This window comes from Corythoichthys intestinalis, chromosome 15, assembly GCF_030265065.1.
Source record: "Corythoichthys intestinalis isolate RoL2023-P3 chromosome 15, ASM3026506v1, whole genome shotgun sequence".
Taxonomy (NCBI): Eukaryota; Metazoa; Chordata; class Actinopteri; order Syngnathiformes; family Syngnathidae; genus Corythoichthys; species Corythoichthys intestinalis.
Genome location: NC_080409.1, coordinates 10,164,184 through 10,182,987, shown reverse-complemented (window position 1 = coordinate 10,182,987; position 18,804 = coordinate 10,164,184). Strand labels below are relative to the sequence as shown.

At 40.1% G+C, this 18,804-nt stretch overlaps 1 protein-coding gene across 2 annotated transcripts in view; it reads left to right on the top strand.

Moving 5' to 3' along the window:
- The window catches only part of LOC130930697 (formin-1-like), a 187,155-nt gene that overhangs the window by 161,357 nt on the left and 6,994 nt on the right, over positions 1 to 18,804 (top strand). For both annotated transcript variants that reach the window (XM_057858746.1, XM_057858747.1), the window contains 2 exons: positions 1,715 to 1,766; positions 11,843 to 11,992. In XM_057858746.1, coding sequence (XP_057714729.1) covers positions 1,715 to 1,766; positions 11,843 to 11,992 — 202 coding nt within the window. The remainder of the gene's footprint in view (positions 1 to 1,714; positions 1,767 to 11,842; positions 11,993 to 18,804) is intronic.

The following is an 18,804-nucleotide window of genomic DNA, read 5'->3' as shown; positions in this document are numbered from 1 at the left end:
ACGTTGAGGAGCTGCCAGATATTTAAGACTTTGCGCACCTCCTCCTTCCGCTTGAGGATCCCCCAAATATGTTCTATTGGGTTGAAGTCTGGAGACATGCTTGGCCAGTCTTGATCTTAGCCACTGTGCTGCAGCTCAGTTTCAGGGTGTTGGCAATCTTCTTGTAGCCTTGGCCATCTTCATGTAGCGCAACAATACGTCTTTTAAGATACTCAGAGAGTTCTTTGCCATGTAGTGCCATGTTGGAACTTTCATTGACCAGTATGAGAGAGTGTAAGAGCTGTACTACAAATTTTAACACACGGTCCCTATGCACACCTGGACCTAGTAACTTTAACGAGTCACATGACATTTTGGAGGGAAAATTACAAGCAGTACTCAATTTGTACATTTAGGGTCGTTGTTTCTAAGGGGTGCACTCACTTTTGTTGCCAGGGGTTAAAATATTAATTGCTATATTTTAAGTTATTGGGAAAGTTGAGGGGAAAGTAAATTAACTCTATTATATAAGCTGTGTCAGAGTGTCATTTTGTCAGTGTTGTCCCATGAAAAGATATACTTAAATATCTGCAGAAATGCGAGGGGTGTGACTCAATCATGCACAAGATTTTAGCTTTTGTATTTTTGCAGCACTGGACTCATGAAAATGCTGGGATAGGAAGAATATACCGCCGATAACACAGAGTCAACATGGCTACATAAACACCCTGTCTTTGTGGTGGCACGGACTTGGTTCCACATCTGCCTTCATGAACATGTTGTCCTCCCATGTCGTGATGATGGCAGATGGATGCGGTATTTCCAAATCGTCTATTTTAAGGGATTTTGATGAGTGATGCACTCCAACTCCACTGTTGTTTTGGTTAGAGAAAGTGTAAAACAAAAGTCGCGAGCAGAAACGCGGAAGTAAAGTGCCTCGGAAACTTGTCTATACAGTATTGTGGCGAGCGACGTTGAAAGACAGTTTTTATGTTTCACACTTGCTACCCTTGTGCCCCATACACAGCACGACACCAAGAGACAGCGAATTTATTAAACAGAAAGCACAAGAACATAACAACGGCTTCTTGGGACCCATGTTGAGTTCTCTCGCAAGAAAATCTACTGTGCGTCCGTCTTGCGGGAAAACGGCAAAATTGCGACACTGTCATTTATCGTCTTATTTCGACCATGTTGTCATATGTCGAAACAAACGTTGGGTCAAATTTTACGTCGGCTGTCGAAAGGATCGTATGTCGATGCAATTGTATGTTGAAGTACAACTGTATTGTTATATTATTGATTTCACATGGCACAGCAACTCTTGTTTTGATAAAAATAAAGATGCCTGCTATAGATCCCACAAAAAAACAAGCGGGTTGGTAAACAGACACCGAACTGTTCATTTTTATGCAGTCCGGTTATGTCCCAAACATTAACCAAATGGCGACATGTTTCGGTACTACTACACGTCCTAAACATTACCCAAATGCCGACATGTATCGGTACTACTACAACCCAACTCTACTCTCCTCCTGCTTCTTCTGTAGTTTTATGCTGTTTGGAAACAAAATCTCAAGGTGTTCACGTGGCATCGCTGATATTAGTATCAGGACAACATTAGTAAAAACAGTTTAAAAAAAAAAAAAAAAAAAAAAAAAAAAATTGATCGAGATTACGATACGAAAGAAGCAGGATCTTGAGTTTAACCCGACATTTCTCTCTCACTTTGCAGCTCAAAAAGAACATTCTGCTGAGGAGGAACGCTTCAATGCTGCGCAGAAAAGGTAGGATTCAAACATTGGACTCAAATTGGATTGGACATGTTTTGCTGTCAATGGCAGCCAGTGATTTAACAAATATACATCAAAAAGCATTGGGTGAATACATAGGTGCATAGAAATAACAGTGATGATCATAAAATGATTATCAAATTCATGAATAAATTGAAACATGAATTTGAAAAATACAGCAAAAAATGGGAAAATCCTACATTTAAAAATCCTAAAAAGATCCGAATACATAAAATAGAGAAAAATGGAAAATAGTTCAAATTAAAATTGGTAAAAGAAATAAATAATATATATGTATATACAGTATATTTTTTAAAAGTACCCGGTACTCGTTATCTGTATTTTAATGTTCTATATTTACAGGTAGTCCCAGGTTTACGAACGAGTTCCGTTCCTACGCTGGCGACGTAACCCAAATTTCCGAAAAAGTCGGAATGAACCCTTTAAGTACCCCAAAATACCCCATAAATCTTAAAATTACTATCCAAAAACATGTATTTTATCTCATATTAATAAAATAAAGTTAAAAAAAAAGATACTGTGGGGTATGTTGTGTTAAATGCCGTTATATTCAATGACTATTCGGACTTGACACACGAGTGACTCGCCTTGCTGTGAGAAAAGGGCGCTGTAGAAAGAGTAGGAAGGGGAAAAAGGAGGGACATCATGGCCGCTCAGGTCACCAGCGTCGCTTCTCTCGACGCGAGCTTACTTTTCATTATTTAAAAAAAAAAAAAAATCATTTCATTATTTATTTTATTTTATTTATATTAATATTTTAATTTACATTTCAACAATTTTCCAATTGTCCTCTAGCTCTTTCAACATTATTATGATGTAGGACTTTCCAATTTTTGTTGTTGTACAGGTACATAAAAATAGTGTTTAAAAAAACTTTTTTTTAACTTTGAAAATTCCTTTTAAAAAAAAAATACATGCAGTCCCCGGGTTCCATTCCTACGCTGGCGACGTAACCCGAATTTCCGCGTAAGTCAGAATTACCCTTTTAAGTACCCCTACCTCTCAAAATAACTACCGTAATTTCCCGAATATAACGCGCACTTTTTTCCCCCCAAATCAACTGGTAAACTCATGGTGCGCATTATAAACGGGTACATGGATGGAGACAGAAATATATATGTATTACATATATATATATATAAACCGATTTTTTTTCATTGACACGGCCACGTTGTGTTGAAGAAACGTATGCGGCCACACGTTGCCGACCATTACGGTACGTGACGTCACCGTTTTGTTTCGGTAATACTTCACTCTAATCGGCCGAATGATTTCGTCTGTGTTAAATTCTGCTTTTTTCACTCTTCATAAAGCACAGAATTTAGTTTCTTGAACTCATTTGAGTCGACGTTTATTGCAGCTCCGCAATTCGGACCATAACAAATGTAAGGACACACACTTCCTGTGTCCGTCAACTATATCGGTCCCTCGGGAAACTCAAACCCAAATAACAATAGTTCCTTTTGTTACTGTCGTGCTGACAGCTATGAGCTCTCACGGATTTCCGATTTACGTTCTCACTTTCATTTTACCGTATCAATCCATGGAAGAAACATTTATTCATCATGAGGAAACGAGCAAGTTATACAGCAGCCTTTATAAGAAAAGTCACATCTGTTTTGTTTTCTCCTAGATTCTGGTAAGTTGTCAAATCATATTATTACCGTAAATATTGTCAGTTCACGTTAATGTTTTGAACTACCAATGTGCTATGCTTGTGCGGTGTTTCACCAGTCAGTAAAATGACATCTCTGTTTGTATCTGTACACAAGCTCTGTTTTCTTGTATTCTTCTATTTATTGGTGCTAAAATTAGGGTGCGCGTTATAAACGGGTACAATAATTTCCCCTAGATTTTACAAGTAAATTTGGGGTGCGCATTATACACGGGTGCGCCTTATATTCGGGAAATTACGGTATCTGGAAACATTAGTGATTAGTGCGCATGAGTAGTACAGGTAGTCCCCTGGTTACGAACGAGTTCTGTTCCTATGCTGGCGACGTAACCCGAATTTCCGCGTACATCGGAATTAACCCTTTAAGTACCACTAAATACGCCCCAAATCCCAAAGTAACTATCCAAAAACATGTATTATACGTCATTGTTGTCACGGGTGGGGAGCATGGAGGACCCAAATGCAGGGAAACAAAAGCAGGGAGGCAAGGCAGAGTGGTGGAAAACTCAAGATGGTTTTAATGATAAACAAAAGGCAAAAAAGCAAAGTACAACCAACTCGACAGGAATCAAACTTAGTTTGGGAAGAATAGATAATGGGATAGATGTGACATCGACATAGGATAGAGACATGGATGGACAATGACCGAACAAGAACAGACAGTACATGGGGAACTTAAATACAGACATGTGGTAATGAGACAATGAGACAGAGGTGGTTGTTACAAGAGGCAGCGGATTGGTCAAGACACAAGGAGCAGGCCACAACAGGGGAAGTCAATGGGCAAATACATGGACAAGAAACAGTAGTGCACAAACTGAACAGAACTTAACTCAAGCCATAACAATTGTACCGTCCTCGCTAAGACGTTGGTGCTAAGTCCTAGCTAGCTAGACAGCGAGCTAAGCTCCGAAATAGAGCAGGGCGGTAAACCGAAAATTTACCGTCACCGAAATTCTTCACGATGACCGACGTAATTTTGACCATGTCGGCAAATTCGGTAATTTAATAAAACAAGAAAATATAGTCGTTTCATCCCGCTTTGACTCTGTGTTGTTCGGCTGTGTTCATTCCCCTTTAAGAAAGCAGACAGTGTGCTTACGTATGGAGTCAAAAGGTTTTCAGGAAGCCAAACAAACAGAAGCCCGGTAGGCTAACGCCAACGGCTAACGCTACAAGTAGACGGGATGGAGTCGGGCTTAATTTAGCTTCGCCAAACTTTCCCCCGACATTAAGTAAACTCTTGGTAGGTTCCAGATGGGCTTTCACCCGCTGTCCTCCCTGGTTGTCACGATTTCAGGAGAGGATGCTTTTCTTCTGGTAGCCAAGCCAAAGGCTAGCGCTAGCGGCTAACAGCGGACACAAATGAATGTGAAAGAGTCGGGTAGCGGCTCTTACCTTGTCGAAACGGCTGAAATTAATGAGTGGACTGGGCACGGACTTCATGTAGCAATCATTATGTCGCATTATTTGGCATCTCTGTGTGATTTCTCTGAAAGCTTTCATGATGGTAAAGCACTCAGCATAAAGTATAATCCAACAGTGAAGCCTATATATAATATGACAGTTTAATGGCCACAGCTATTTTTCTGTATGTGTTTGCTTTATTCTGCCATCATAAGACCTTAAATATTTCATTAGCATCAGAGCAATAAAGCTTTAATCTGGTTGTGTCTGTGTGGGGGGGCTGCATGTATTAAAAAATGTTTCAGGAAAAAAAAAAACTGAAACCTTGATGTAAACACTTGTGTTGAATAATTATGCCCCAGCAGCCATTACCAATAAGTTGTCTGAAGTGTACTGTTAAAGCTGCAAGTGATTTGTGTTAGAATGACATGTTTGCACAGTCGTCATATTGATTTTTATAATGTTGTACATTTTTCAAGTCATACAAGCTTTTATAAATGTTCACACTAGAATTCTTATTGTTTATAAGATTTTTTTGAATACTTAATGTCTAGACTGCATGTGCAATTGTTAAATTGAAAGCTGGTAAATAAATGTAACGAGAAACGGTTAATTTGTATTCCATGCATTGATTCAAATTTTCAAAATATATAACAGTCGGCTTGGGCGAATTTATCGTCATTTATCGTGATACGTACTTAAGGCCATATCGCCCAGCCCTACTCCGAAATGACAATGTCAGACGTCGGTGTGGTTTGCTGACTTAATTCAGCTACTCATGACATAAACACTTGCAGAATAAAACTAAAATAAAAATGAAATTAAATCTGTTTCAGCTTCAGTAACAGCAATTCAAATTTGCGTTTATAACTAGATGCTTATACAGCAATAACAATCAACACAAGCGATTAGCATGCAGCAGTTAACGTCCGCACATCATCAAAAACAGTCACATAAACTCACTCCAAGTATTCGACCACAATGGCGTATCGTCACACGTCACTTTTGCTCATTAATATTCATGACGTTAGCAATTGTTGCTAGGCGGGTCAACCTCCCATTTGTCCCTAATAGTAAATGCATGGAAATAGTGTACGAACGAGATGTTTACTGAGCTAAACCTACCAATTCTGCCCGAAAATGATGTGCCTGGTGCCAAATTCACTGGTAAAGATGTGAAAGGACATACACATGTTCAGTTAAAGAGATGGTTTGAGTGTCAAGGGCTGAAAAAGACGGAAAAAAGAGCCGACCTGATCCAGAGGTAGCTTTTATATCGACACCTTTTTCTTGTGTGCATGTCCTTACGCCACCGACAATGACATTCTCCTGTTTCAACAGTCTATCCTTTACCACCATATGCCCAGTCTTTCTTATACATTATATCCTCTGGTTGTCTTACGTCTCTGACCATTCTTGGGGGTAATTTACATTTTTATCGTGATTCCTTGTTTGTTTCTTTTCTTTTTTTTCTTAATGTCATTGTAATTTCATGTCATTACTTTCCTGCCTTTTATTTACTATGAGCCATGTTTGTTTTTGTTGTAAAGCACTTTGGGGACCTTTCGGGTTTTGTAAAGGGCTATATAAATAAATTTGATTTGATTTGCTATTTTTGTGTAGCGATTGGAATTGCTACTCAGTGACAGCCAACGAACACTTTTAATTTTTTCATTAATAACAAATCTTAATTCTATAATTTATTTACACTTCCCCCTTACTAAAACTGGTTTTTTTACAACAGAAAAGGTAACAACAGTGGCAGTCAGATACTATTTCCATTTTTTTCAGGTCATTCATTGTCAGACAGAAGCAGCACAGCAAAACGCCATGCTAAAAATAAGTAAAAATATCAAAATGGCTTACCACTTCGTCCTCTGTAGGACCATGCCCCCCCCAAAAAAATGTTTACTGCATATTAAGGTGAATGGCTTCACCTTGCTGGCATTAAACTGGTCTTTTGACGGCCGCACAACTTGATCCATTTTTCACATTTTTTCCTCCCGAGTTTTTGGCTTCGGGAAACGTATGAACACATGATATGTCGTAATGTTATAATGAGTAATGAGTTGTTTCTTCAAGTTCGATAGCAGTAGTGTTTACCCGGCAGGTTCGTTTTGGAAAGATTACCGGCAGAAAACAAGCAGTAATAACATGAATTGTATTCGAGGAGGTGTCTATGTTGACCCACTTTCGGCTTAAAATGGCGACGTACGGTCTAAAAATAGCATTCGTACTGTATACTAATGAAAACGCACAATAAACAGTACAAAAGGTGTTATATACAGGTGTTGCCTCCATGGATGCTTCAAAAGCAACAAATGTGCGTGCAGGCTTGCACTTTCCCCTCTCTCGGCTGCAGGATTTCTTCGTGGGAGCAAATGCGCTCTTCCTCATGTGTAAATACGGTCTTACCCGCATGCCATTAGTACTACCTGCTCTACCTGCTCTCTTGCATTACAAAACAAAAGTTAACATTATTAAAAAAAAACAACAACAACAACAACAAAAAAAGACTCCGGCGTCGTCAAGTCGAAATCACTTAAGTCAGGTACGTCTTAACCCGGGGACTACCTGTGCTTTTATTTACCATTTTTATTTGATGATTTTTCTAATTTTTAGCTTATTTTGTTCAATTTAATGTTCTATATTTAGTATTTTTTCATGAAAAATGTTTATGTACTGAAGTATTCCTTCAGACATTTATGTATACTTGTTAAATGTAAATTCAAACATTAAGGAGGAACTCGTTCATGGGTGTCTAAAAACAAGGCAATGATTATTGATCAAAAGGTCTGCCCCATTGCTTTTAATGAACTTATCTTTGATTTCATCTGCTGCCTGGTCCAGGCTAGAGCGACGGGGGGTTTTCAGTCAGGTTCCCATAGAGCCACCTCGTAAAAATGACACGCTGGTGATGAATATGGGCGTCAGCGGGCTCGCTGGGCCCTGGGTGGGCTCTCACATCTGTGCTGGATGAGGGACGTTCACTCAAACACACGAGAGCAAGAGCAGCGCTAACATGCTCACGGGCTTGCTAAAGCAAATAGACAAGCAATCCATGGTACTAACCCATAACTTGGCCTCTCATGGGAAGGCTCGAAGTGAAGACGCCAGTGAGTAAATTGAGACCCACTCATTGGCTGCCATTGGCGGCGATAGACGTCCAATCCGTTTTGACTGAGGGGGCTTGCAGTAATCATTCGCTGCCAAAATGGATTAGACCAAGGGTGTCAAACTCATTTTGGTTCACGGACCACATTTATTGCAATTAGATCTCATGTGGGCCGGGCTAGTTTATTTTGAAGCCAAATAAGTTCACTCACTGGCTGCCATTGACAGCGCTCAACATCCAATCCATTTTGACTGGGAAGGGGTGAAGTTCATTCGGCCTAGAGGCGTAGCAAGGGTCCCCGGGGCCCCTAGGCAACAAGCAACATGGGGCCCTTCGAGCATGTGCAAGTAAGGGGGACAGTTGGAATTGGAGCAGTAGCATATTTAATAAAAGTCTAATAACGCCTCGCTCACATAGAGCGCTTTTTAGGACACTCAAAGTGCCCCCCCCCCCCCCCCCCCCAATTGCATTATTCATTCACTCCACACTCAGTGCATGTCAGCTTCTGTTGTAACCACAGCTGCCCTGGGGGAGACTGACACCTTCTGAAAAAATTCCCAGATGAAAATATGTGTGTATGTTGATTTTAAACACTGATTTTATGTTCTAGGTAACATCTTTATGTATAAAGAAACGCTAGCATGCTGCAATGCTGTTAGCAAACGCTAACAACCTAGTTACAGATCAAGGCAGTTAATTGGTTTAGGACATAAAAATACTACTACTACTACTACTAGTCTGCAGTGCTTCTACTACATTAGGACATAAAACTACAGTAACATAGTACACTCACAGCTGTCTTGCTTCCTTTTCTCTTCTGCTTTTTTTCTTTCTTTTTTCGCTTCCAGAAGGATAACTTCTCTTCATTTTGCCAATTTAAAAAAAAGCCAGATCGCCACCCACTCTCACTCTGAGTCACATGACACACATACATACTCGCGCAGTATAATGATCACAAAGGTGGGGGGCTGCGAGTGCACGCTGCGTGCACGTGCGGTCATCTTGGCCATAAAAGTGCGAAAACTAATCACTTTACACTGACTCATATGGATGTGAATGTTATAGATGTGAAATGAGCACCTTACGCCTATGCTCGCTCCCAGAATACGCAGCGCTTGTGACATAGGACAGTAACAGGACTGGTTGCTATGGGAACGCATGCATACCCAAGGAACCTTGCTAAAAGGAGTATTAAAATTGCTAATAAAATCGTTTAGGATTATTTTAGATGCATATATGTTATATTTTTCTTATAGAGTATTCGACGAGGAATACGATAGACCCATGAATAGACTTTTTTGGAAAAATCACCATTTCTTTAAGTAGTCACATGAATAATGAGGTGGCCTGTGAAAATCAACATACAACAACTTGGCAAGGACTTCTCAGAGAGTACTTGGTGAGTCACTCTTTAAACAATCATGTGGTATTAATAGCTGATTGGGCTTTCTTAAACATGGATAATCTATATGACATGGTTCGTGCTGATTGGGATTGATAACATAATTGTTAGACAATATGCCAAATGATTCCATGGTATTGAATGATTCCATGGTATTGAAGCACTCCCTACACTTGTCGCTGCGACAGTGCAGTAAAGCTGCTTGTGCTAAATCTGTTGGCCCTCTAGGGGCCCCTGCTGGCTGGGGGCCCTAGGCAATTGCCTGGTTAGCCTAATGTGACGTGACGCCTCTGATTCGGCCCCCTATTAATCGGCCCCGCGCCCATGTCCTATCAATATATTATGTTTCTCTATAAAAAGAAATGAGACAACTTTACTGTCTAAAAATAACACAAATGCTAATGTGCTTCTCCAAAATGCAATACAAACGGGCACTTAAGACACTGTAATCGCTAGACAGCATAATCGCTAACTGGCTTAGAATTGCGTGCTAAGTAGTCACATCTCATCAACAAAGAATACAAACAATACAGTTGGCTTCATTTACTCACCTCTGACGGAGACACACTGGATCTAACAACACAAAAGACAATCTAACTCTCAAAACTTTGTTATTGACTCAGCAACCCAATATCAGTTGCAGCAGTGAACTCTCTCTCTTTCTTGGTCTAATCACTGGCACGCACACGCACCCTCACATTACACACAGACAAGGACCCAAAGTGTGCAAAAACCGATTATGAAATCATTCGGCAAGTAATTTATTCTTCAATTTTAATCGATTTAATCATTTAGTTGTTGCAGCCTTAATGCAAAGCTGCCATCAGCTAAGCCAAAAACTCCATTTTAAAAAGCGGGTCACGGTGACTCAGTTTGCTGCGCCGGGTCACATGCAGTACATGTCTCTCACAAGTTCAGTGTCATTTGTGATGCAATCTACCAGCGACAAGAATTTACGGTTGTGTTCATTCTTTAAAGCCTACACGCGTTCGTCAAACTGACCCTCACACACTGCAGTTGACTGCTCTCATCTTTTACTGGGGACACAAAGGAATGTCTGCTAGTCCGGCCAAATATTTCCTCGTACTTATACTTTTCTAATGGCATTTTTTTTACACAGCTGACAGCGAGGAATGCCGCCCCGCGTAAAGCCTCGCACGGCAACATCATCATCCGTATGAAAAGCGGTACCGTTACATATGTTTGTGAAGTAGAGCCGGGTTCCGCTTGATTTTGTTTATATTTGGGAGGTATATGTATGACGCACATGCGCGAGCATCTGTTTCTAGTGAAGTTTTGTTGAAAATAGCTTACAATTGGATCAGACGGGGGGGGTGGATTTACAAATGACTATACCGGAAAAGTGTCGGTCGCGCTCGTCCGTGTCTTTAATTGTCTGCCAGTAAATATGTTAGCGTTAGCGGCTATGAAGCTGTGGGGTCAATGTGATAATGGACCCTCCGCTACTGGCCCAGCAGGCTGGAAGCGCTGTTTGCAGTTCCTCGCCTCGCTGTCAGCACCCCATCTAGGAGTTCAATGAATTTGTAGGAAAATGATAAACAGGCTTTCCAATCCAGCAGACCAGAAATAACGCCGGGGAACAATTTGGGGAAAAAATACTGTTGACGGATTTAATTTTAATGCTGATTAAAGCTAATTTTGCCCTTCTGATGATTCCAAATTGGCAGTTTTTTTTCTAGCACGTCAAGTTTATAAGTTTACTAGCAGTATGGCCCGGTGTTTCACACTTGCGGTTCTTGTTCCCCGTACACCGCACTAAAAATATCAAAAAAACATTAAAAAAAAAACAAAAACATACGTGTACTGCCCAAAACAGTGCGTTTCCTTGTGAACTGCCAGACAGCCAGCTAACATTGAAAGTCCTCCAATAAAACACAAGGCTTGGTCTTTTTTTGTATATGAAGTTTTTAAACTCTAACAAAGAAACATGCATGCATTCAACACAACTGCACAATACAAGCCTGTAAACAAATACGATGTAGACACTACACTTCACTTGAGCTACAAGCTACAAGAACAGTTTAGCTTCCATACAGCAGGACTTATTAACAAATTCGTTCATATAGCTTTTCCCCATAAACACAGTTACTGATGTACAGGCACATATACTGCATAGTAACAAGTTAGTATAGATGTAAAATACTTACAGACAACAGCACTCAACAGCGTCAGTGCGACTGCAGACTGTGAACTTTGCAAGTAAATGAGCTTGTGTTCCAAACTGCGCCACATGATGGATGTAATGAATTATTATAACCACAAGGTAAAAGTAACATACTGTAAAACGTCTACTTGCTCTTAACACCGGAGAGTCTAGCCTGCACAATGTTTTTTTTAAATTAAAAATCTGATGCTTTTCACCCGATTCCGATCCTCTGAAAAATGGCCCGATCGGCCCTATGACGTGATGAAAATGTTTATCCCGACAGGTTCCAGGACATGGTGAACTACTTTGGGGTGAAGCCAAAGTCAGGAGATAAAGAAGTGGCGCCTAATCACGTCTTTATGCTGTGGTACGAGTTCTGCAACGACTTCAAGAACGCTTGGCTGCGCCAAAGCAAGGCCATCTCCAAGGAAAGGTGAGTTACAATCTCTTTGAGCTAAAGCTACCTTTGCTTAACTCAGCGATGACGGCGATAGATGTTCAATCCATGTTGATCGAGAGGGTCGAATGTACATTCTGTTGCCGTCACCAGCACTGATAAATGATTATTCGCGGCCAGTCAGGCGCTCGGATGTCGGGGGGGGGGGGCATCAAACGCGACCCTCCGATTTATAATGCTTCCTCTGACCCCGGGCGTATTTTGGGGGGGCATTCCACCAACTCTTTTGGCGACCGACTGTGTTTTTTAGCGAGCCAACGTAGGCCGCTGGCTTTATGATAAACACTGTAATGAAGCGGCCAAAAGGGCAGAAGCTGCGCATGAGCATGCGGGGAAGACTGCGGGAGCCTTTTTAGAAGTATCTTTGTGGTGTCACATCATGACCTGGACTCATAAGTATTTGTTTTCAAATCAATTTCCAAGTTGCTGTATTACTTAATTTACTTCCCTCCGAGCTGACAGAGTTGCCCTCAGAAAAGCTGCTACATTTGCTGCTACTGTTGTCACCAAAGTAAAATTTTCAACTGTGTCTCGATACTCCAAAAAATACCATTTTTGATACTACATACATCAAAAAATTAAAAATGAAATGTTTAAACCGTGATCCCTCGTTACTTCGTGCATCAAACTTCGCGCCCTCAGTCCATCGTGGATTTTTTCCCCCAATTAAAAAGAAAAAACATACAGATGAGCTTTTCTGATCCGATCACATAGCCTCACTCTCGCTCCCTCCCTTCCTCTCCCTGCTCTCTGTTGGTCAGGCAGCGAGTGCACTGGAGTTGCTTATTAAAGTTCAGGATGATTGACAGACATTTAATGTTTGAACTTTCCAGAGAAACAGACTACAAAGCGCCTAACTTGTTAGACAGTTGCTTTGGCAACTCATTGTGTGTAAGTGAGCAGCTTGAGCGGATTTGAGTTGACTCACTCAATGAAGCGTTTAATAAAGCCAAGCACTTTTCTGCTTTATTCTTCTTTAAAAATAATTTGGTGGCACTGTAACATGTTTAAAACTTAAGATGTGAAAAAGATGTCTTTTATATGTATATATATATATATATATATATATATATATTTTTTTTTTTTTTTCTTCCCAATGCTAAATATGAATAAATACATATTCATAGACTTCACTATTAGTTTACGGGACAAGGGGCTTGGGAATGATCCGTAGGGGGCCTATTTTCAAAAACTTAAAATTCAAATATTTTCAAAACCAAAGCCGCTAACGACCTAAAACCAAAACAGACACCTCCCTTAGGCATATATGAGTCTCCATAAGCGGTTCCCTAATAAAACCCTGATTAATTATTTTTTTATACAAGTATAACAAAACTTAAAATGGCTATAAAATTGTCCAATTGTGTGCTAGATGCACAAAAATCACCAAATGCAGAGATAATAACCTTTACTTTCAGGATCAATAGCAATATTTAACATATCATTTAGGTTTTTGCCCAAAATAGAAACTTTTTTTTTTTTTTTTAATTTAGTGCAAGTTTTCAACAGCTAATAAATCACTCAATTAGAAACTTAATACCTGAGGAAAGCATGCAGAATCATCTTAATTTTACTCAACAAAAGCAAAATTTGCATTTTTCTACATGCAATCACAACTTAGTTAGTTTGAATTTCTCTATTGTGTAGAGATACAAAATCCAACATGGCAGCCCTCACAAAACGAAGAGCTTATTAAGTTGAAAATTCTTGTAAATAAATGCTTAAATCATGGAATTTCTACAGTTATGAGCGTAAAACAGTCTAGATCAGTGCTTCTTAACCTGGGTTCGATTGAAACCCCAGGGGTTCGGTGAGTAGGTCTGAGGGGTTCGGCGAAGGTAAAGAAACAGAGCTCTGAGTATGCTGATTAAATCCAGGCAAAGTTGCTTTTTAGACCAGGTTTTGGACTGGTTTGCTCCCAATTTAAAGGCTTAATGCAGTTCTTTCAACTGCAAGTTCTCGATCTGAAGGGAGGAGGAACTGGTTTGCTCAGTGGAAGGTTGACTTGCACTTAGTATGCGGGAGTACAACACACCAAAGGGCAGCGTGGTCTCAAATTTTGACCTGTTTATAAAACATGCTGTCAAAATGAGAAGAATTTTGAATGGGAATTTGCTAAATTATTAGCTTGTCACAGTTAAAGCTACCTCAACTTCTCCCCTCTGCCTGATAGTGGAGTTTATGTATGTATTACACACCAAAAAAAAAATAATTTTTTTTTTCAAATTTTTTTCTCCCCGAAAAATGTATTTTTGGGGGGGTGCTACTTTGCGGTTTTTCACATATCGCAGCATGTTCCAGTCCCCATTAACTGCGAAAAACGTGGGCTCTGTTATGATCGTGAGCAGACAACCCTAAAGCAGGCACGTGAGATGGCTTGGTTTGGAAGTCAAAAAGTTTATTCAAAAGTGGACTTCGTTGGTGTAGAGAGCCTGGGCGAAGGTGACAAGAGACGTGAGGCACTGGCGAGATCCTAGGGCAAAGCAAGAAAGGTCTATGATCAGATAAGGTCAGTCAGAAATATTCAAAACGCGAGAACGCACTAACAGTGTACTGAGAGAGATGATCCAGCGACGTGGTGGAGCTCTAGCTGGCTTATGTAGGCTGGTGATGGTGATTGCTGACAGCTGCCGTCGCTCCACCCGTCAGGTGCTGGGCCTGTACTGTAATTGGATGACAAACACAGCCACACACCTGCCCAGCCCTCGGCCTGACAGGATCACTGTATAAAAGAAAAAAAAAATTCCAATAAAATAATTGTCACTCATGGAGAAATACTTAAAGAGTTCACATTTAATTATATAAATATTTAATTTTGGATTTTCATATATATATATATATATATATATATATATATATATATATATATATATACACTCACCGGCAACTTTATAAGGTACACCTGTCCAACTGCTCGTTAACACTTAATTTCTAATCAGCCAATCACATGGCGGCAACTCAGTGCATTTAGGCATGTAGACATGGTTTAACAGTAGCCACGTTTACATGCTGACTTTTATTCATACCGATTCAAATCACTCCGAATGGAAATTTCAGATCAGCTGTTTACATGTCACTTCATCTATTCCGATCCAGCGTTTACATGTGTCTGCCTTTATTCCGAAAGGACGTTTGACAACTGCCGTCTGACATGCGCAGATTAATCAAAACAAAGCGTCACGTTGCAAAACATGGAGATCGATCGTCAGAGTGCTGCTGTTTTAACTTTAACCCACTTGTTGTGTTTGTGGGGTCGTATCCGCTTCTGCTGTTTTGCTCTTTTGCCTTGTAGTAGCCGGTTGTCAGCGTTTTCCACCATTTCTAATCTGGTCAACGCTCCGGTCTATTCCGGCTTCGTGTAACCTCTTGTGAACTTTTTTAAATAGTTCACTGTTCCTCGTTTTACGCCCGTCTAAGCGAGCAATTATATTCAATTCTTTTAAAATTTGAATTAAATACAATCTTTCCGCCGGACTCCAATTAGGTGCGCTGTGCTTGGAAGCCATGTTGCAAGTGACGTTACTTACGTCACCAAGTGACGTCACCACGTCAGTACGGAGCATGTGCAGAAAGAACGCAACCAGACACCATTCCGCTTCCCTGTTTACATGATATAATTTTACTTCTAATCGGTTTGGGAAAAGGAATATTCCACCCCTGTGAATCGGAATGAAATTCCATTCGGTTTGGGCCTGTTCATTCCGAATGAGGTGTTTATATGGAACACATTTATTCGGTTTGAACATCTAAACCGATTGTAATTGGAATATTTGGCTCCATGTAAACGTGGCAAGTGTCCTGCAGTTCAAACCGAGCGTCAGTATTGGGAAGAAAGGTGATTTGATTGACTTTGAACGTGGCATGGTTGTTGGTGCCAGAAGGGCAGGTCTGAGTATTTCCGAAAAACTGCTGATCTACTGGGATTTTCACGCACAACCATCCCTAGGGTTTACAAAGAATGGTCGGAAAAAGAAAAAATATCCAGTGAGCGTCAGTTCTGTGGGCGGAAATGCCTTGTTGATGCCAGAGGTCAGAGGAGAATGGCCAGACTGGTTCGAGCTGATAGAAAGGCAACAGTGACTCAAATAACCACCCGTTACAACCAAGGTAGGCAGAAGAGCATCTCTGAACACACAGTACGTCGAACTTTCAGGCAGATGCGCTACAGCAACAGAAGACCACGCCGGGTGCCACTCCTTTCAGCTAAGAAGAAAGAAACTGAGGCTACAATTTGCACAAGCTCATCGAAATTGGACAATAGAAGATTGGAAAAACGTTGCCTGGTCTGATGAGTCTCGATTTCTGCTGCGACATTCGGATGATAGGGTCAGAATTTGGCGTCAACAACATGAAAGCATGGATCCATCCTGCCTTTTATCAACGGTTCAGGCTGGTGGTGGTGGTGGTGTAATGGTGTGGGGAATATTTTCTTGGCACTCTTTGGGCCCCTTGGTACCAATTGAGCATTGTTGGAACGCCACAGCCTACCTGAGTATTGTTGCTGACCATGTCCATCCCTTTATGACCACAATGTACCCAACTTCTGATGGCTACTTTCAGCAGGATAATGCGCCATGTCTTAAAGCTGGAATCATCTCAGACTGGTTTCTTGAACATGACATTGAGTTCACTGTACTCAAATGGCCTCCAAAGTCACCAGATCTCAATCCTATAGAGCATCTTTGGGATGTGGTGGAACGGGAGATTCGCATCATGGATGTGCAGCCGACAAATCTGCACCAACTGTGTGATGCTATCATGTCAATATGGACCAAACTCTCTGAGGAATGCTTCCAGCACCTTGTTGAATCTATGCCACGAAGAATTGAGGCAGTTCTGAAGGCAAAAGGGGGTCCAAGTCAATATATATGTATATATATATATATATATATATATATATATATATATATATATATATATATATATATATATATATATATATATATATATATATATATATATATATATATGTATATATGTATAGTATCAAATGGTATTTAGGTTTTTTATTGGGGGGGTATCAAGACGGAGTTGAAAATTTCACAATTTTGACAACAGTAGCAGCAAATAATAATAATAATACATTTTATTTATAACGCACTTTACATTTGAAAAACAAATCTCAAAGTGCTCCAAAACCAGTGTTGTTAATAACGGCGTTAGAATATAACGGCGTTAATAACGGCGTTATTTCCTTCAGTAGTGAGTAATCTAATTAATTATTTTTCTCATCTTGGCAACGCCGTTACCGTTACTGAGGTGGGAAAGGGGTGCGTTACTATGTTGGCTGACTGATGCGAGAAAAGTCTGAGAAAGACGGACTCACTGAGACGAGATAGCAGAGCAGGAGTGGGGAGGAGGCAAGGGAGGGTGATGCCGTTGAAAACGCGATGCTACTATACTAGGTGGCTCCAATAATACCTGACTGTAGCCGATAGCCTAAAAACTACGCCCACAGGATGCTTCGGTAGATATCACATACTGTATATACAGAACTAGATGCAAATGACAGACAGGGCTGCATTAGCAACATGTTTAATAAAGTACTAGATGCGTTAGTAAACACAGCCGCCATCTTAAAGCAGTAGATTTCTCAGGAAGGCTCTGTTGTAGAGAACCTTCCAAGTGAAGCTAAGTAACTTTTTATCTAAAATGCTCCTAAATCTGCAAAGTCTTGACTTAAATCTCCCTTTAAATGATGAAATACTTTTAAAACTTACACATGTCAAAAGTAGACAGAAGAGAACTAATGCAATGACGGGAGCAATTTTAACAACTTTAACGGTTGATTCACAACATTAAATGACTTCCACGCATAGCAAAGCTTACTATCTAGTTATCGCAATATCAGCAATACTCCTGTGTCTAGTTAAGTTTAGGGTAAAGAATTGGGCTACGGCCAATTGTCCCAAAAAACCCTTTGAACTTCACATTGAGTGACCTTTTTTATTTTATTTTATTTTATTTTTTTTTTTGAAAAAAAACATGAAAATTATCACCAGTTACTTTGCCAAGTAACTAATTACTCTTACATTCAGGTAACTGAGTTACTAACGCAATTACTTTTTGGGAGAAGTAATTTGTAACTGTAATTAATTACTTTTTTAAAGTAACACTGTCCAAAACTAAAAGAAAGTGATCTGAAAACAACAGGAAAATAGCTGGAAATGCCCCAAAATCAACAGGAACTGACTCAAACTTACAGGTGCAATGTGGAAATGCCCTAAAATCAACAGGACATGATCCAAAATGTATATGAAGTGATGCCAGGATGCCCCAAAATGACTCAAAATCAACAGGAAATGCCTAAAAATTAACAAGGACGTGACCCAAAATTAACTCATTGCTCGCCATTGACAAGCATTGACATCCAATTCATTTAAACTGGGAGGACTCGCTGTCAATGCTCATCTTTAAGAGCCATTGACTGCGCGAGACGTCCAATTCCAATTCCGACTCCAGTCTGAATGAACTGGACGTCTAGCGCCTGTCATTGGCTTTCATTGAATTAACAAGAACAATGGCAAAAAACCTCCAATACAATCAAGCGTAGTGCAAATTTACCCCACATCAGCAAATTTCTGGTCGTGTAAAAACAAACAAACGCATATTGATACTTTAACAGTAAAATATTATATCTGGATGCAACATTTCAGTTTCGAAACGTTGACACTTTTGACAACCCTACTTGCTGGAGTTTAATGACAGCATTCTGGTTTACTGAGGTAACCAGTCAGCTGATGTTTAATAAACTTTAATTGAAATACTTTTGGCACGTTCATAAAAAA